Source organism: Centruroides vittatus, unplaced genomic scaffold (assembly GCF_030686945.1).
Source record: "Centruroides vittatus isolate TY-2023 unplaced genomic scaffold, ASM3068694v2 contig_799, whole genome shotgun sequence".
Lineage (NCBI taxonomy): Eukaryota > Metazoa > Arthropoda > Arachnida > Scorpiones > Buthidae > Centruroides > Centruroides vittatus.
Window position 1 is genome coordinate 1,574,122 of NW_027122516.1, and position 21,601 is coordinate 1,595,722.

Below are 21,601 nucleotides of genomic sequence, written 5' to 3' on the forward strand. Positions count from 1 at the left end.
ATTAAACAAAGCATGACATAGGATAAAAAATTTAAAAAATGTCAACAAAATTCAACTTTTTAAGATTAGATTTTGATTAGATAACTTAGATTAAATATTTGTTACATGAAATTTAAACTTCCATATTAAATTAAATATTCTAACAGTATTAACTCTATTAAATTTATTAAAAACTGAAATATTTATTAATTAGATTTTAATAATATTTAATAATAAAAATAATATTGAAATGTAAGAAATTTTTATTTAAATAATTTTTAAAAACTTGCCTCTAATTTGAATCCATTTGTGTTTTTCAGTGATAAAATCTTGCAAATGTGACACATGGTTCTAATTGAAAAAAATTCTTTAGAAGTATGTCCTCAAATATATAGAATATCACAAAGAATTAAACTAAGTATTTTGAAATAACTTTTAACTTAGGAATTTTTTAAATGCAATACACCCAATTGTTTTTACACAGTAGATACATTCCTGAAAATCCATGTCAGAAAAGATACTGCCATATGGAAAAATAAAAGATTGATTACAGACCTTAAAACCCAGTAAAACTAATATGATAAAGCAGGTAATAAAATAGGATGTGTTTAAACAAAGTATTTCGATTTTAGTTAATAAATCAGAAGGAGGACAAATGTAACTTACCTAACAGCAAAATTTAATAATTTTATATTATTTATATAAATTTTATTTTTTATTTGACTTTTTCAATTAAATATCAAAATACCTCTAGCTTCTAACACCAAATAGCATACAAAAACTATTCTGTATTGGAAGAAATCAGAAGAAACACAATCACACAAATAAATTGTGAAAGTTCAGGATGAATTTTTTTCTGACTGTTTCACAATTGTGGGATCAGAAGTGTTGCTAGGGTGGAGAGGGCAGTCCACTCCAGGTGGCACTTTTTTGGGGGTGGCAATTTTGGTGTACTGCAATGAAAAGAAAAGTTCTTTTGTTGTCTGGATAGTAGATACATGATGCCAGATAATTTTATTTTTTCATGCATACACTGCATGTTGTCAGAAATTTCTGACAATATGTCAAGAGAACACAGTCCTCTTGGGATTGTGAATTGTGTTCTCTTGAATATGGCCTTATTTATAAATATAAACATCTTAAACCCAATAGTTATATATTGTGAGAATCCACACTTCAACATAAACAATTTAATGTTGTAACATCAACTTTGTCAACTATCTGTCAACTTTCACATCTGGGAGTATATCTCTTTTTAAGTTCTCATCATTGATAAAGACGCTTTTACATGACCTTCTGACCTGCTGTCCCGATTTCATCATTTTAATATGATACCAAACAGGCAGTCAAGAAGTCACTGGCAGTCCCTCTAGAATTAAAGGCATTGAAATTTTCCTGTGTCAGTGCCATTCATTCATTCATTCATTATATATTTATTAACATAAATTAACAACTTACATAGCCTGGCATCGCAATGTACAACCAGGCACACAACACAAGAAAGAGTAAGATCAGATTACATTTATAAGCAGTGAAATCAATAGCTACATGGTAATACAAGAAGTAAAAGAAAAAAAAAGTAAAATAAGATATGTACAATATATACAGCTAAAGGAAGATGGTTACATAAAAAGCAACAGTAAGTATAAATGCATAACAGTACCAGTGTATAATAATAAATTACAATAAAAATAAATTATAAACGTGATATAACAGACAAGGTACAGCCAAAGAGATTTACATTAATTGATTGGAGTAGCCCGAAAGTAGTTGTCCACTAATTTAAGGAATAAATTGTAGGTGTCGTCGTGAGTAAGCTCCTTGCAATTACATGGCCAAAACTTGTTTTTGTTTCTGATGAAGATTTTGAGTTATATCTTTTCATGCTCAGTAGTGGGGCAATTATAGATATAGTGTAGACTGCCATCAGGAACACCACAGATAGGGCAAAGGTTATTGTTGCTGCGAGAGAATCTGTGTAGGTAAGCATTGAATTTACCACGATTGGTAATGAACTGAATACTATGGTGGTTAAGCTTCATCCATTTCTTGCTAAGCAGACCATGTAAATTTGGAAAGAACTGTTTGGTAATGGAGTTGTTGTTGTCCCAGTCAGCCTGCCAATTATTAACAAGGTCTTTCCTCAGCATGTATTTAAGAACCTTGGCAGGGATTTTGGATTACTCGATGGGAAGAAAGTGGTTATTGGCTGCATCCTTGGCCAGATCTCTCATTACCAACAGTGCCATTATGGGAATGAATCCAGTTAATATAGTATGTATTCTTGGGGTTAGTAAGGCAATTGTGAATCTGAGAGATGATGGGATGAAGAGTTTGTGGTGGGTGAAGCCCCCCATGTAATTATGTATATTTTTATCATCACCATTATTATTATTTTTATTATTGTCATACTTTTAGAATTAATGTTAAGTCTACTAACCCTAAATATCTAATTCTTTCAACCGTAAAACACTGACTTGATGGCGTGTTTTGGGCGAGTGTGGGGTCACCTACCCAGGTGAAGGGGTCAACTTTCGTCATTCGGAGTCACGACGGCGAAGGAGGAAGCACGTGGAAGTGGGTAAGAAGAAGCGTGAGAAAGGTGCTACGGAGTGCAGACGTTGGAGAATAGTGTCGTCTTTGGTGATTGTGAGAAGCAGAGGGAAGGTTACGAATTAGGATCGCACTTATCTCTCTACAAAGAACCCTTATATTGGTGAGGTGAATATTTTTCCCGCTATACGGACTTACTCCCTTCCCCTTGTGTCGCTACCACAAGATACGAGAACAAAGGATCCTGAACTAACAAACGACGGGAGAAGTAAAAGGGGAGTATTTTTATAATATTACTAACCTTAATATTAATCTAGCCTAGTATAATTTAAATCTATCAGTTATATATGCCGATGCAATCGGATTGTGGATCCGAAACTTATAATTGTCGGAAAATTACGGTCCATTGTTGTGTTAAAAGTAACGCGATATGTGTACGTTGTATTAATTTTGTAAACTGTAAATCGGCATCTGTTATAATAAATCAATATTATTATTACTTTCTTAATATTTGTGATAGTCTGATATATTTTATTTGTAACACGTGGGTCTCGTTAACCCGTCACACCACAAGTTCTCTGCCTTTTGACCAAAGACAATTCTGAGGCAGTCAGTGGCAATAAGAATGTTGTTGCTTGTGAAGGAAGACTCACACCATTGAATGGCCTTTAAGATGGCAAAGAGCTCAGCCTGAAATGCTGAGCAGTTTGGGCCGAGCTGAAACTGCTCAAAGTGAATCTCATCATTGTCTTGATAAACCACAAAGCTGCCACCGACATTCCTGTCACATTTCGAGCCATCAGTGTGGATAGTGGTGTGACAATCTTCAGGGTGACCTTCATTAAAATGAATTGTGGTGTAGGGACTTGCAGAATGCTTAAAAGAAACTTCCCTCTCTAGATCACTGGGGGAGATGATGTCCGTTTGAAGATCAATGAAATTGCTGCCCCATTTTAGCTGCCAGAACTTTTGGTAGGAAACAATAGTTTTGTCAATGGGGGGCCTGCGAGCAATAACCTGTAAGCTGGTGTTTGATGTGGTGCGGAAGGCTTTTGTGCTTAGAAGAAGGGCCCTACGTTGGGCTGAAATCAACTTGCACCTGGGATGGACCTTGCACACAATGTCTCCCCAGCTGCCACAGTCGTATGTGATAATTGGGAAAAAAATTACATTGTAAATGATGTCCATTGCTTTGGCATTAGGCCCCCAAGTATTCCTTGCAACCCTGGCAAAAGCATGAAAGATAAGGCCAGTCTTCTGAGAGGTATATTTAACGTGCTGATCTCAGGAGAGCTTGTGATCCAAGATCACTTCCAGGTACCGAATTTCCTTGTAGACCGTACTAAATCTTCATGTAAAGACTACAGCAAAATTTTTAACAGCATGCTTTATAGCAATTTCAAGAATCTTATTATAGTTATTGCTAAATAAAATCTGCAAGATGATGCTATGATAATAGGCTAACACAGGGGCAGCACTATGTGGTAAGCAAAATATGGTAAGCATTGCATTAAAAATATATTTTTTTAAATTTTATTGCAAACTTAATTTTTTTCATTTTATATGTAATTAAATGCTATTTTCTGCAAGTAAATTTTTATATCTGAAACTGATATATAAAATCACTAGAGTTTTTGAAATGTTTTAAATTTTTGCACAGATTTTATAGTCTATGTGATTTCACAATAATAAATACAATCTATTTTCTTAATGTTCTATTTCCTTGTTTCTTACACATTACTGATTAACTGAATAATAAAGATGAATTTCATGTATGTATTGTAATGAAACTCTAAAGCACCGAAAAGCAGTAGCATAGTGACAAAATGTGATATATGGCAAAAAGTAAAAGGCATCTTCATATGTGATAGAAAGTAAAAATATTGTGGTGTTATTACACCTTGTGGGTTTTTTCTCTTCTTTTGTTAGTTTATCCAGTCTCATTCTTCTTTCCATATCATCCTGTAATATGACTCTTGTGTGTAATTGGTTATTATAACAATGGCAAGATCTGGAGTGGTCAAGTCACATGTTCTGTAGAATAAAAAGGGAAGATAGGGAGAGCAAACTTTTCTTTTTTGGTATGGTTTGTTTCCGCTTGTGATGCATGGATATAGAATTTCAAGAATGAAAAACGGAATATGAAGTGGAAAGTTCCAGAAGGTGGTGGTGAGGATTAATTAGAAGGACATTTAAGTAGGTTGAGCTTTAATCCAATTTCATCATATGTATGCCTCAGGAATGCCTGATGATATTAGTGTAAACATAAAATTAAAAAGGTGAACTATAATTTGAAAGAATTATTGTAGAACTGTACACTTAACACATGAAACGATTTTGTACAATTAGTGATGATTGCACAAGTGGACGTATTGTTATGCAAATATGTATCAACACCCATTTACATATATATATATATATATATATATATATTTATATTTATATGTAGAAAGCAAGATTATGTAAAATTGTTAGTCTATTGAATGATATTTCATTCTCCTAAAGAAAAAAATAAATTTTTAGTCTGGGAACTATAATCTCCATGATCCTTGATATGCAGAATACATTATACTGTATACATATACAGTATATGTATTAAGGCCAAGACTCCACTAGCATAAAACTCTTGCTGTAAATGCTTTTAATCATGTGACCATGATATTTTATGCCAGAGAAGGTCATAGAACGAGCATAAAGCAAGTCAAGCAGTGTTCAACTTTTGACACGAATACATTGGTAAAATGGTTTCATCAACCAATCAGAAGTCAGTAGAATCTATGTCATTGTGACATGCAAAAATTGTCAGGTAACGAGCTTTCATGTAAGTTCTTTCATGGCTACTTAGAAAAGATTTAGAATAGATCTGGAAAGATTTATCAAAAACATCCAAAAGTATCCAGGTATATATGACAAGAGGCATCACAATTATAAGAATGGATGCCTAAAACAAGCAATATGGATGACCAAAGAAAAATCCTTCAGTTTAATGAGTATATAATAAAAAAGCTTAATGTATAAGTGCAGTATAGTAGCTTAATAATATGATGATAAAAGTTAATATATGAAAGTAAAGATATTATTTTTACTACATTTGTAATTATAGTACAAAAAAAAATTGCAGAATATAATCATTGTCTTTACATCAATATATCACATATACAACTGTAACTTCCATAGTGGAGCCAGACCTCCACCACAATCCAAGCACAAATGCAAATAGACCATGTGATTAAATGTATTTACAGTCAGGGGGTTTTTACACTCATTTTTACACTAGTGAAGTCTCTGCCTAAGTTTCAAGTTATTTTTCCCAAACTGTAATTATTAATTTAGTAAACAAAATAAAAAATGTTGGTATCATTAATCAATTGGCATGGCATTGATCGATCAATAACAGTGGCTTAATAAGGGAGTATGGCCAATGTGGCCCTGTGGTAGAGCCACATTGGCCACACTCCCGAATTAAACTACTGTTGAAAATAATTCCCCTTAATTATGTTAAAAACAATTTAATTCATTTAACTTACTTTGGATCAGCTTCACTTGCTGCTATTATTAACCAACATGTTTCATATTTTAAACTTAAACATTTAATTTTTATACTGAGTTGTTCAAGGTAAACCTTTGTCATTAATTTATAATTTTCAATAAAAATGCCTGTTTTTTCATCTACTATAACATCAACAAAATATAGTGTTTCTTCACTTGACAAATTATTGAACTTCTGATAATCTCTTTCAATAAGAGTCATATTATAACTAGAAATAAAAATTTTCAATAAGTTTTAAAATTTGATTAATAATAAAAAATAAATGAAATAATTAAGACCTGATTTCCAATATTCTCAGAAGAGCCAGGTCTTTAGTTATTTTAGTAGATCCAATCACTATAAAAGACTGGTCATCTTCACTTCCTAAAAAGTATTACTGTATTATTGACAGACATGGACGTCCACAGAAAATTTTCCGGAGGGGGACAAAGCTCGGATATAAATAATTATATAAATAAATTTTTATATTATTATTTAATATTTTTTGGGTTGTTTTTTACAAGTAGATTATGGAATACAGCAGTGGTGCACAAACTATTTTCATTTCTGACCTCCATTTTGTGTAAAATTTTGTCGCAACCCCTGGATAGACAGTAGACATTTTTATAATCATCAACATAGTTAAAGTGAAATTCTTTCTGGGATTTCTATAATTTAAATATAATTAAATAAAATAAATATAATTTCATTTCACTATTTTACTGATACCTGATACTTGTTGGAAGAAAAACCTTATATTTTTTGTTGTCAAATAAATTTCTTTGAATTTGGCAACCCTAAAAAATTTTCTCATGGTTTGCACACCACTAGAATACAGTACTGCATCAGTATCCCATGGTCAAAGGTGTGAGGTTACATATCACTTTTATAATTATAATTTGTGGAATTTTTTACTTGATTCCAAGTGAGGGCAAGTTTCTCATCTGCCCCTTCTGCAGACACCCATGTTGACAGATATTTAAAACAAATCCATGTACTTAACTAATATTATATTTACCGATTTTGTTCAGTGGTATTTCATCAAGACTTAATTCAACATTAAATCTTATATAAACAAGTGAATAATTTTTATAGTATGTTTCTCTAAAAGATTTACATGAATCATATTCAATTATCATAGTAAAATAGCATAAAGGTGTCTTGTCAGTTATCATGTTAGAAATGATTATTGTAGCACCTTCAGATCTATAAAATAAAATTATTTAAATTAAAATATAGCTAAAATCAAAATCAAACTAGTTTTAAAACAATTTACCTTGTTTTTAATACTATATTTTCGTTTAAAAATATTTTAATATCAGTTTGAATCAATTTTTTCAGCACTTCTTTAATTATTGGACAAATTATGTGAGAATAATTTTTTACAATTATTAGCAGCTATTTCAAATAATAATTAAAAATTATAAACTCAAAATGTACTAATTATATTTTGTAAATTTGCTGTAAAATTATTAAAATTAATAAATAATTTAAATGTTTTTTACCTGAAACTGTCTATTCTTTAACTGTAGTTCTCTTATCAAATATTTATATAGTGCTAACATTTTTGGATGTAAGCAATTTGATGTTTCCATATCAAATTTAATTTTAGATAAATCTTTGAATACATTATTAAGATTTTCTGAAAAATCAAATTAAATTTATAAAAACAAAATCATTGCTTATTAGCAGGGATGTTCCTGGGTTGTTGGCCATCCAATTGCAAAAACAATATTGCTACTTTTATTAATTTATTATTGGCCCACCAGTGGCCAATGGTTCCATTCCCTGAACACTGGGAGTTTGGTTGTGAGTTTGCACTTTGCCAGGACAGGTTGGCTAAGTGGAGTTTTCCAGGTTTTCTCCACATCTGTAACACCTGAATAGGGCCAGAATACCCTTAAAAAGACCTCCTGGAAAGCATCCCCCCTAGGCAGATTGCCCAAGTGTTACATTGCTGTAACTTAACAACCATACATACATTAATTTATTATCATTTAATTAAGAATTTGATATCCAGTGTTTACTTTTATATCTATATTCCGTTTGTCTAAAACAGTGGTTCCCAACCGGTGTTCCGCGGAACACTGGTGTTCCGTAAGCACCTCCCAAGTGTTCCGCAGATTTAGTCGCAAATCGGAAAGTGTACAATCGTATTCGAGCCGCCGAATATCAAAAAATTAAAATCATAAAATTTTCATAAACTTAAATATATATGTACGACTCGTACTTATGGAGTGTACTACTGTTTCGAATAAGATAAAGGCAATGATAAAAACTGAATGAAATATGTAAAAAACATCAGGCACAAGTTTCCCATTAAAGTTATTTAGGTATATTTTTTCCTGTCTTAGAATTGGCGTTAATAATACGAGTAGAGATTTTGAATTATAACTGCTCAATTCTAATAAAATAACTGATGACAAGCTTATGTATTTCATATTAACTTAAGTAAGTGTTCCGCTAAAGAAAACTGCTCACAAAAGTGTTCTGCATCCTAGAAAAGGTTGGGAACCACTGGTCTAAAAGGTTAATAATAATCAAAAAAGTTTTGATTATTATTCTTATTAAATAAAATTTTACATATAATAAACAGTCTGCAGCCACCACTGGGTTTGGCCATCCAAATGCTTCACACTTCTGCCAGGAACAGCTCTGCTTATTAGTACAGTTTATTCAAGCTTTTGGTTATATCAATAATCATAGAAAATATTATTATTATTATTATTGTTGTTGTTGTTGTTACAGTGGGTGATCGGTTAATGAACAAATCGGATAATGAACATTTTCGCGGAAGATTTTTATGATCGAACAACGAACACTTCACAGAACAAACATAAGAAGAAGTGACATAAAATAATGAATACTGATTGATCTTCCCCCATCTTCGGGCAAAAATTCGAAACTTTTCAGAGCACAGGAGACGTCGACATCGACGCTCAACCTGGTATATACTGATCGGATAATATTCCTCTGAACTTTGAAACTTTCCCTTGTAATTCCAGCCTTTTATTTTTCTGACAGAAACAATTCTTTTATAGTATTTACGAGACTGTCGGGTGGGCACTCGTTAAGTTTTGCGTCGGTTTTTATTTTCGAAAGGTGAGAGTATAATAGCAAAGGTAGAGAGTGGGCAGAAGATGTTTGATGTTGCTGGACAGCATGGCTCAAACAGGTCTACAGTAGGCTGCAGTTCAATCTTATTTAAGAAAGATACGGTATAATCAAAAAGACTCAATCAGCTAAACGAGTAACAAAAATCACATCTAAGAAATAAAGAGCTCATAATGGACCTGAAACAGATCTGACGACAGAAGAACTCCAAGAACTCTTGAATGAAGAACACCAAAAAACTCGGTGAGATATGTTTTATTCTGAAAAAAGGATTAATGCCGATATCTGCTCTTAAACATCTTTTGAAGAAGTGGGAGGCTGTCAGAACAACAGCCTCCCACTTCTTCCAAACCAGGTTGAGGTTAATAGGCTGAGGGATCTCTACAATTACAATGCTATTAATTACTTCCAAAAAATCCTGAAGAAGAAAGAAAAGCAATCGACATTAGACAGATTAATGTCGATTGTAATAACCTACAAATGGAAAAAACACGATTAATAAAAATGCAAGACTGTGTATATATGTATTTTTAAATTTTACATATAAATAAATGTAGTAAGAAAGTATATATTTTTTTATTTCTTGAGGTCTCCGGAACAAATTAATTAAATTCTCATAAAAACCTATGGTAAATCGATAATCGGTTAACGAACAATTCGGATAGCAAACAAAGTCTTGGAACGGATTATGTTCGTTAACTGATCACCCACTGTATTTATAATTTTTAAGAATTATAATAAACTTTTTTAAAATTTATATTTAATAGACTAAAGTGAACTGTCAAGATAAAGGTAAGAACTTATTTCTTAAACTACCTGCTAATTTGCCAATTTCTGTTACTAAAGTCTTTTAATATAAATTATATAAATGTAACTAAATTATTAAAATATCCACTTTTAATTCTAAAGTTAATATTCTAAATTTTGTAATATTATTTTTCAGTTAAAATTTATCATTAATTATTTGAAAATTTAATTTATAATTATTAAACAATATACATTAAAATAAAATTTATTTACTTTTTAAAGACTCACATAAAATACATTTCTCAATATAATCCAATGTAACAGATATGTGATAATGTAATAAATATTCTTTACATTTGATTAAACTATGTAAGGAAAGTAATGTATAATAAATTTCTTCTGAATCTGATAACAAAAATAAGAAATAATTAATTTACTATTTTTAAGTTCAACTTTATAAAATGTTCAATTTTAAGTAAGAAAATAATTAAAATGTAATGAAATTCATATTAATAATTTCAAACTATTGATAATGTGACTTAATCAAAATACAAGATTACAATACTGAAATTTCTAAATTATATTATTTAATTAAGAGGCATTAATTAGTTTATTTTATAATTTTTTTAATTGTGAATGTTTTAAAAATGTTAACTTCATTCTGATGTATTCTGATATATTCAAATTCTCTGATTTTAAAATTCTTAAAAAATATAAAATTCCACAAAGATATATCAAAAAGTGGAAAATGTAAATGAAATGTTTCAAATCTTATTCAACATCATTAAAGCCTGAATATAAACCTTTAAACACAGTATTTTCATATTTCACATTTAGCAGTGATTGATGCATATCTAACAGGAACATTCTTTTAAACAAAGTACAGGTTTTTGTAAAAAAATTCTACCATTTTAAATTACTGTAATTATGTTAATTATTACATAAGAAGTACGTGATGTACACCAATCAATAGAGTAATTGTCAGAGTTTCATCTCTCATCTGCATTCAGACATCTTGTTGTCTATTGCCTCTAGGAAACACCATAAACAAATGTGATGACTCTGCAACAGAAAAGGAATTTTGTGTTCTGCAGTTTGCAAAGGCAGTGTCAGTCATCATTGTACAATATGAGTTTTGCAGACAATTTCAAATTGTAAGATAAACATTCTTTGGCAATATGAACAGTACACAAGATGAAACATCGGCTTTTGATTTTATTTGCATTACAATTGCCACAAAACTGAATAATCTTCTGTAAATTAACAACAACAGCAAAATCCACTAAGTGCTGGATTTTTGGTGTTGTTGTTGTTAATTTGCAATGGTGCATTATCTTATGGGCAAAAAGGACCCTGAGGCCCCACCAACAGTGGGCTCCAATCTAATCTTTTATAAGAAAATATTTCCTCTGACAAAAAAAGTCAACATGGTCATGGGGTTCCTAATACAATGTTGTCTGGACCCATAGCTATAACACAACTGGTGATTTATTGATGTTTTTGGTTGTCCTGGACTTTTCTCTTTGCAAATGCATCATCTCTCCTGGAACTGTTGATACCACCAAAGAATGTCTGTCTTACATGGTTTTTCAGACATTCACTTTGAAATTGTCTGTGACACTCATGTTGCACAATGATGAGTGATTCTGACTTTGCAAACTGAAGAACACAAAATGTCTTCTCTGTTGCAGAATTGTCATGTTTGTTTATGGTGCTTTCTAGTGGTAGTAGACAAGAAAATGTGCAATTTAGAAACTAAATCACTACAGCAGACTTTATATCATATAAATACAAAAAAACCTACATGTGTTCCAATTAAGACTATCAAACAATAAACCCAAGTTCATCTTATTACCAAGTCTATTTTAGTCAGGGGAGACAGTTCAGATCTTAAGTTTTATATTTAAACAAGATGATGTTTGAATGCAGATGGGAGATGAAAATTGGATTAAAATGGTAGCATTCTTTTTGTGATATCCTGTATTTTGAGATGAGAGTAAATATAAAGTTATTAACAAAACTGTCAAAATGCTCACCAAATCATTCAAATTTTTCATGAAATTTATGGTGATAATTTCCCAAAAAAAAACAACTACTTATGAATGGATCAGATTTAAAGAATGATGAAAGGAGCTAATTAATAACATGAGAAGTGGTGCTCTTAAATGCCAATTAACAATGAAACTGCTACTGTTATTCAAAAGTTTATGGAGAGTGCCAAATTACAATTCAAACAACAGTCACGGAAATTAATATTTTGTGGAAGCCGATGGGGAAAAAAGGGGAATGTTAATCTCTCTTCTTGTCAAGATGAATGAGAGGTACTAGCATGATGTGGGTGTGATTGTCAACATGGTCACTTTTACACAAATAGCCATTTATTTGGAAAATACATGATGCTTATGCAATTCTGGTCAAGAACTTCTTCTCTAGGATGGAAACAAAACATAGAAAGTTCAGTCTATAGGTCACTGCTGTTGGTTATCTAACAGCAATCAGAGGTCACATAGTCATTCGATGGCAATCGGATGACCCTGGGGCAGACTGGTTGAAAATTAGACATGGTTATCAACAAAATGATGATGAAGTCAAAGACAAGAGAGACACCAATACTGGACAGACAGGTTGAGCAAGGGAGAATCGACTCTTTTTGTCATTGAATTTTGAGGTTTTTAAAGAATTTATCCTCAAAATACTTAATTTGATTCCTCTCTCCACCTCCCAATTAGTCCCTTTCCTGTTTCCAGGTGAAATTAGATGACCAGATTGAATGCAGAAAAGATTGCTCTCTGTTATTCAATTTGACACCTTTGTTCAACTTTGTCCAAAAGTGTTGATTAAACTTTGAAACTTTCACTCATATCTAACAATGATATGTGCCCTTAAAATTAACAACAAAGTTTTTCTTAGTATTTTTATAAATTTCAAGGTTTTAAAGATACTTGAGTTGTGCAGGAACAGATGTGCTATGCATCAAATACATGTTATCAAAAGCCACTTGCATGTCATTGTCAAAACAAAAGCTGCAAGTTCTGTTGTGCACAAACACTTTCTAATGGTAAGCCTAATATTCAGTGGTCTGCAGGTGTTGTGCATAAAAGATTTCTTCCTGTGGGATTACATAAAAGATCAGGTTTATGCAACTCCACATAAAAGTCTGCTGGATCTATGTCATTGTATTACAGATACTTGCAATAGTGTGACACCTTCCATGCTGAGAAATGTGCATGCAGAATTACGCTCACGAATACACGTGTGTATCATGAGCAATGGTAAACTTTTCAAACATACTTGACATTAACTTGTTATCACTGTGTGACAGTTTGCCTTTCTGTTGTTTTTTGTGTGATGTTATTAAACTGTATTGACCTAAGTACACATTTTATGCAATAAATTGTGCGTATTTCTTCATACCTATGGCTATTCCTTTCAAACATTTACACAAAATGGCGTGCATCGCTTTAGACATTTTTGGATATACAGGCAACAATTTATCTTATCCGTGTGAACCACATGTTGTTTCGTACTAATTAACTGATGCTCTAAAACTTCCTAATTGGAAAGTTTGCTCTATCTGTTTTTGTTTTGCACTGCCTATCTTCCAAATTTTGCCACTAGGGGCGCTGCTGTCGTTTGCATTAGGTCGGGCGTAGTTGCTTTACTATACCGTTACCTCACTTGCATAGCTGTAGCTCTCTCCGTTTGCAAGAATTTTCCAGTTAAAGGGACTTTCCTATGTACCCTGTATATGCTGATATATGCTCTGTCACACATATATACACACGTGTGACAGAGCTGTGGACTGTGTGTTAATGTTATCGGGTATGGACAGGTGTGTTTATGTTATCTAGCATTCATGAGCATCTGTACTGTACATCAATGCTAGATAACATAAACACACCTGACACATGTTGCAATTTTGTTTAATGGACTACAGAATGTATTCGATCCTTAGAAGCTCTAAATTTTAATACAGATGAGTTCTCGAGCATATTAATGTTTATTATTCAATTTAAATTGGATGCAACAACCAGAGGCTGGTGGGAGCATTCACTTATGGGTGATGACATTCCTCCATTGAATGACTTATTAGAATTTTTGAAGGGTCATGTTAGAACTCCACAGCCAACCAAAAGTGCTCTCGACTGTGCCAGAAAATCAATTGGCACCCGCGAAAATTCAAAAATACAAAAATGAAGTATATTACCAGGTAACCCAGTGAGAACTGCTTGCCTATCATTTTAGTTAAAATACAAGAAGTTTTATATTAAAATGATAGGCAAGCAATTCTGTTAAGAGCACTGGCACTGAATGTTTCACTTCATGCAATCTATTTTGCAACTTTTTTAAAATGATGTCAATCCCGAAAATCTCGGAATCAGAAAATCTTCATCCCGAAAATTTTGGGACTAAAAAGTGGTCGGGATCCCAGGATCAAATCCTCTAGTCACGAGTCACTCAGGATGTATGTGGGGCTTGCACACTGTTTACGATATACTGTGGTGTGGATGTTGGGTCTCTCAATCTTGATATCCACATCCAAGAAATGTACATTAGAGTCGCTGTGTTGATCTACTTTGAGTGACAGACCATAGGGATTGTCATTCATTGCTTCCACAAATTGTGCTAAGTTCGGTGTTGTTTTCCATATAATAATAACGTCATCTACATATTGTCCATATAGCATGGTGTCATTCATGAATCTTGGGAGGATCCTGGATTCGAGTTGTCTTACCACTAGCTCACACAAGTCTTCGGACACCAGACTGCCCATTGGGACACCCCTCAATTGTGTGTATGTTAGTCCGTTGAACTGAAACACCGAACCATAACAAACAAGGTGAGCTAATTCCAACACGTTCTGGTGGAGGGATGTGTCATTTATTCTCGTAAACAGGAAGTCTCTAAGTGCACAAAAACACGGTGATATCTTAATGGAAGGATATAATGATTTGAAATAGATATAATGCTTCTGACCCGGGCATTACTGTGGACTTTGCAGGGGCAGCGTTAATAGTCAAAACAACACAGATGGACCACCTCAAATGGCTAGAAGTGATAGAGATATATAAGGCACACATTACATCGATGTGCATTAATTCTCGGAAGGAAATGGCTTTTTTGCTTGCTTGGCAAGCCTTATTGCATAATGATTCTTAGGGATTTATTTGGTGTTGAATGATGCACAAGGACATGTAACATTAAAAGTAATATAGTGCATTGTACAAGAAAATAAATATGTATGAGAAGAAAATATGATTCTGAATGATAGAGAACACAACGAGTACAACACTTGCACAATGGACATCGCACAATCAAACTATCATCGTTCGAATTTGTTTTAAAAATTTTGTAACGGTGTTATAGAATAAGGAATCCAGCCGTTTTACCTGAGGAAGAACACAGAAGGTGTTCGGAAAACGTTTGTTTCTTTGATTTTGTTTGGTTTTTTTTCACATTGGTTATAGGCTTGAGTAAGTGAGTTTTATTTATCTTTTATACACATCCCGGTGTGTGTGAGGAAGTTAGATTAATATATTTGTTGTGTTTTATTAACTAAAAATTATATCTTATTTTTCTAGCAACTTTCTGGTTCATTCTTGTACTCAAAAGATTGCATTAAAAAGTGTAATTATGTTAAAAAATATAATATACATTTTATTTAAAAAGCACTAAAAGTTAAAAACAATAAGTAATTATTTATTGTGGCATCATCACAATGCTGGGCTGCAATTTTTAATCATATTTTTAATTTATTTAATTTAAAACATATGCTCTCCACTTCAAATTAGTAGTGGTTTTGCCCCTGTACATCATACTTTTTCTTTAACAATAGAGTCGTGCCAGTCATCTATCTAACACCTTTCAGGGAAAAACTTTTGAATTGAAATAACATGACTTCTGGTTTGCAACAGAAGTTCTTATATATGTTAATACGTGCTTCTTGTCCTTAATTAGTTATATTATGCTTGTGTCCACTTTGGACATTCTTGTGAACTAGAACTTGTTATACTGAGGGAAGAGGAACACACCATTTCCAATTAAGATATATTTTCCAATCCATTTTTGTAATATTTAATAAATTTTTACTAAAAACTGTTATTTTTAATCCATTTAACTTCAATTACACTACAGTTTTTGTATTATGTGAGTAAGGAGACAGAATCACGCATCAGATTACAGTTACATCTGGCATCCCATTAACAAAAAAGACCTTCTGTTTTTCTATTTTTACTGTATTTTGATTTATTTCACATCAATATGTATTGCAATGAACTGCTACTGTCAAATTAAGATAATTATACTTTATGCTCTTACGTGTTTGGTTAACCTTTTCCCTAACTTTCTTTTTGTTTTTCCAACATATCTATGTGAGATCATGGGCAAAGGTATTTTGTATTTGAAATAAAGTTTACTAAACAAAAGAGATCAACAATATACATTAATCTGAATCTAATACAGGTTATCATGGTCGAACTTAACTATAATTACACTTTAATATCTGGATATACTATTAAGCTGAGAGTATGCAGCTAATTTCTAAGTGAGAGAGAGAGAGTTTACACATATTTAAATATTAGATATACTACCTCAATTGTTGGTCAGAGTGTAGTCTTCTTCTGGTTGGCAATGAAGCATTGATATGTGGGATGACAGTGGTGAAAGTTAGGTTGAGAGGATGAGAATCTTGGCGGTACTTTATAGCACACAAGTTTAATACTTGAGCGAGAGACTCCTATGGCAAGTGCCCTTCTTCTATCGTCTCATCAGACTCCGTGGGAACTGCCATGATCAAAGGAAATTGCGCTTTTTATCCCTGAATTTTAACCAATAGCATAAAATGATCCGCGGTTACAACGGAATGTGTAATGATATGTAGAGGGGGTAAAAATACAGTTGGTCGTCAAAATTTAAAGATAAGGTCCTGTGAGAAAGGAAGTGGAATTCCTTCTCTAACGAAAAAGTGACAATGTATCTTCCCTTTTTTGGAAACAATATGTAATTTCTCACAATAATTTATCAATATTACTTTCTTTATTAAATAATTTACGTGCCAATTCTCACAATATTTTTGTAAACTACATTGGAAAGAGTATACTATATTTGCTTTTTCCAATACACTAGTAGGCATTTCCTCTTTATTCTGTCTTAGTACTGCTGTAAAATTCACAATAAGCCAATACTAAAAGTGCTTTAGCTCCTGAATTGATATATTAAAAAAAAAAAAATACAACACACACTAAAATACTGCACAATCTACAGCATTAAGCAAAAAGATGTTATATAATTTGTAGTACAATGGAATGAAAATGGTATTTTAAAACAGAATTATAAAAATAAGTACCATAATATAAGATTATATACAGTCTATATTTCAATATTCAATCTAACTTAAATATCTGCTTTAGTTTTCCCCCTTCCTTCACATTTTCACGTCTGCTAACAGTACTGAGTATGAACAGAAATATAAAATAAAATTTATATATAAAATGAAGAAAATGCAACAAAGCTCAAAATAAAAGAACCATTTTGTTCTAATTTTCAAAATGTTTTCTAGAAGATTCAACTTTTGGAGACTGCTGAGATGAGAAATTTAATCTTCTTGAAAACCTTACAGAAATTAGAATAAAATGGCTTCTTAATTTTGAGGATATTGTTTTCTTGATTTAGCATAGTCATTCTTTCCTTGTATTCAGGATATACATGTATAAACACCCCTCAAAAGTGAAATTGCAATACCACAAAGAAATGCATGTAGCCATATGTATATTGCAAGACTGGTAGAGGTGACAGAGATATGCAAATGATTAAAAGAACAAAGTTATGCAACAAGCACCTCTTCACGTTTGTTTGATGGAGATGTTGCCCTGTGGTGAGTGGTTAATGGCACCCCCATAGCTGGTTGCTGTGCATGCAACCCAACTTTATGCAACCTGTTGAAAATGAATTGAGTGGACACAGATGCACCTGTTGAAAGTGACATGCAGTTTTGGATGTCACGTGCTGTGGTGAATGGATCCAAACAGGCCGTTCAGCAAATCTGTCAGTCTGTGTGCTCTGTTGTGTGCCGGTGCTACGATACCATTTCATCTTCAGCATATTTGCAGATGTTCTTGCATCCATTGTGTCACACAATGCTGGATGGTACTCACATCATGCCCCAATATGCATGGCAACTGTGTGCATCAACAAGCCAAGGTTGCCCAGTTCCCAGATATGATCTCATTCCCCAGCCATTAACTGGTGGTGTTCAACTTGCTGTCATCTCTGAGGCATTTTCTACACTTCGAAAGTTCAGCTGCCACAAACCATCACTGATAGCATTTATGGCTCAAGCTGGCTACTGGTCTTTATAGACCAAAACTGGGGTACCACATAATCCGATGCATACACAGACTTAATCATTTGTATATATCTGTCACCTCTACTGGTCCTGCAATTTGCATATGGCTATGCACATTCCATTGTGATGTTACGATTTCACTTTTGAGGAGTGTAAAATGTTTTTACAACTTTGAATTTTGATTTCTAATCACACATCATGTTCTTAAAAACATACTAAATTAAAAATAATAAAATTAATACAAAAATTATTAGATAGATAACAAAAAACATTTAGATAAAACAAAAATTATTTACCTGGATCTATTAATCTAATTTTATCAAAAGAGCTATCATTATTTGAAAATGATTGATCAACCGTATGTAGTAATCTATTTCTTTTCTTCATTATTAACATCCCATTTCTATATTGAAATGATTCTTCTATTAAATTTTCAATACATTTTTGAATGTAATCATAAGCATGTTTATATCCTCCTGTATTAAAATAGATTAATAATTAATATGCTATGATTTAATATTGCTTCACAATGTGAATGCATGACTTATTTTTATTGTACTCAGTTCCATAGTAAAAATAAATCATTGGGGCTACAGGGGCAAGATGGAAAAGTTCTGACTGGTATTTTTCTCTTTTCTAGTCATTGTGAGGATCCAGAACAAGTTGAAACTAAAATTTAATTTCCACACGTTGAAAGCAAAAACGCTATTGTCAAATTGGACCAAAGGTCATGTTAGTTATGTAAAGAAGAGGAGAGGGAAAAAAAACTGTAGTTGTTAAAACAAACGTGAAGATGAATGACGTAATGGATCAGGTGGAATGTCGGCCAGGGAAGATAGAACTCTGACATGGGTGCTCATAAACATTCTAGGTTAAAAGTTGAAAAAAGGGAGATTTGATGGTTAGAAAAACATCACATGTGATCATTAAAATTCAAAAATTGACAGAAAATAGAAGCAATGAGTTAAATTTTGAGTGCACAGCTTATAGTCCTATCAACAAACTCCAGTCAGAGTTGACAAAAAGGTATTGGACAGACACCATGAAATGGACCTTTCTTGTGACCTGATCAAGTCTTGGTTTTCACCTAGAAACCAAAGGGAGACCAATTAGGAAGCGAGGAAGGACTAATCAAAAGGTGAGATTCGAGGGAAAAATCCTATAAAAACCCCAAATCTCAAGGTCGAGAGAAGAGTTCTCTGCAAATACCCACGACAATTGATCTGTGTCGCACCCTCTGGATTACTCCTATTCCTCCAACACATTTTAACATCACATTGAGGACTCAAAATTTGCTCTACCACCTCTCCTACCTTGTCTCTACCCTGGGGCCCTCACCATCGCCATCACCATCACTGGTCAAGCGACTCTTTAAATCATCAGTCATCGCACCCAGTCACCTAATCTTCAAAATGAACTGTTATTTTAGTATTGTGTAAGTTACTTTTATTCACAATAAACGGTTTTATGTTAGATACTTGTCATCTTTGTCTCCTCCACCACCACCCACTTGTGAATGGACCCTAGACCATCACTGACATGCAATTAACTGATTGCCCCTGGAAGTCAGCTTCTTACATCATCACTAAACCTATTAACTACAGTCCAATTGTCAAAACATAATAGTACCCCATTTTGAAAGCAAAAGCATATATTATATAATGCATATAGGAACTGTCAACTAAACTGAAAAAGCCACCTCATAGCCCCAGTAGCCACTGTTCTGATTATATTTCATTTAATAGTAGACTTTTGCAACTCGATTTCCACAGTTGCAAAAGCAATATTTTCAATTTATGAAAGAACATGATCTTCACAGAGGGTATTATGTGACACATCAACCTGTTATTCAACCAGATAGTACCATGACTAAACTGCACTGTTTGAATCTCGTCTCAAATGGAAAATAGGATAATTAATAAGGCTGCATCCAGGAAGATGGAATAGTTATAGTAGTCACTGTTAAGAAAAGTCATGACATTTTCAAGAGTCCTGTCAAGAAGTTATACCCTGTATCAATTTACTACAATTAATTAAATTCAAAGGAATATTTAATATTTTAAGCTAATTTTAATGTGTTGTTATCAGACATTGGTCAAGTCACAGAACATTTGACTTGACCAATCCAGATTTTTCCATTGTTATAATGACCAATTACACACAAGAGGTATACTACAGGATGGTCTGGAAAGAAGAATGAAGGTGGATAAACTAATTAGGAAAAAATACCATATGATGTAATAACATCACAAATTCTTCAGTTATTGTACTGTACATACTATGCATTCTGGGGTATAAGCAATAAATTAGTGAACTTTTATCATTAAAAGTACATGAAAACACCTTGTAAAACAGGAAATGGTTAACTGACTATTAGCAGTGCCAATGGTAAAATTGGCATTATCTTAAAAACTTTATCCCAAAAACAATGATTTCTAGTCAAAAATAACTTTCCCTAAAATGATTAAAAATCACAAAAATCTCTGAATGATACTACGAAAACACCAAAAATATGCACATCAAAAATCAAAAGTGGTCAATTGACCATTGTCAGGCATTCTAGTATTAAAAAGAAAACTCACTATATTACATTTATTTCTATATATTCAAAAAGTATTATGTTTATATTAAATTTTTCATAGTTAACTTTGTTTTTTTTTTTTTACTTCAATTATGAAACTAAAATAAATGGTAAACATTCAATAAAATCTTTTATTTGTCTATTTTGTATATAGACTAATATTAGTCTATTTTGACTGTAATCTATTGATTTAACTTATGGATGAAATTAGAGAGATTGAATCAGTCCCTTGGTTCAATCTCTCTACTTTCATTCACAAGTTAAATCAGTATAATAAGTCTTATTAATTGAGTGGAGCTCTTCATAAGTCAGAATGTGTTTTGTCTGTGATCAAAGTTCAAAACAGCCACATGACCATTTAAACATGGTTTTTTGCAAGTGTGTACAACTAGGCAAGGCTGATATCCAAAATTTTGAAATTTGGTTGCAATACAATATCAATCTATGCAATGAGCTATTTGAGGTCAAATTTCTCCATATATACTCTATTGGTGGGTTGCCTGTTATATGCTTGTCACATGCTATATGTCAGTTGTCAATCAAGTTTATGATTGCTGTTAATTTACACTGATCTCTATAACAACTTTTTATTTTGATCTTTACAACAGGCATTTAGCATGCATAATGTCGTGACAAAATTAACTTTTCAAAACACACACATGTCCTGTGGATACATGTGTGTGTTTTAAACAGTTGCTGGCTGCACATAGTTTTACACGTTTATTGATGTTTGTGTCAGTTATGACGATGTACT

General features: G+C 32.5%; 1 protein-coding gene across 1 annotated transcript; it reads right to left on the reverse strand.

Moving 5' to 3' along the window:
* Nucleotides 1-257: 257 nt before the first annotated feature.
* Nucleotides 258-19,653, reverse strand: LOC136981963 (protein shortage in chiasmata 1 ortholog-like). Its single transcript, XM_067278388.1, has 9 exons — nt 19,605-19,653; nt 18,563-18,742; nt 10,196-10,327; nt 7,567-7,703; nt 7,338-7,459; nt 7,080-7,267; nt 6,361-6,445; nt 6,060-6,290; nt 258-330 (listed from the first exon to the last, which is right to left on the reverse strand). Exons 1-9 carry the CDS (start codon nt 19,651-19,653, stop codon nt 258-260), a joined length of 1,197 nt encoding a protein of 398 aa, XP_067134489.1.
* Nucleotides 19,654-21,601: the final 1,948 nt, after the last annotated feature.

Bases quoted from the DNA above. Each gene is read 5' to 3' on its own strand.
- LOC136981963 (XM_067278388.1), bottom strand. From the start codon at position 19,653: ATGACTGATGATTTAAAGAGTCGCTTGACCAGTGATGGTGATGGCGAT. The intron at 10,328-18,562 runs GTAAATAATTTT...TTTTGTTATCAG, and splicing joins AATTAGATTAATAGATCCAG to ATTCAGAAGAAATTTATTAT. The intron at 7,704-10,195 runs GTAAATAAATTT...TTGATTTTTCAG, and splicing joins TTTATGTGAGTCTTTAAAAA to AAAATCTTAATAATGTATTC.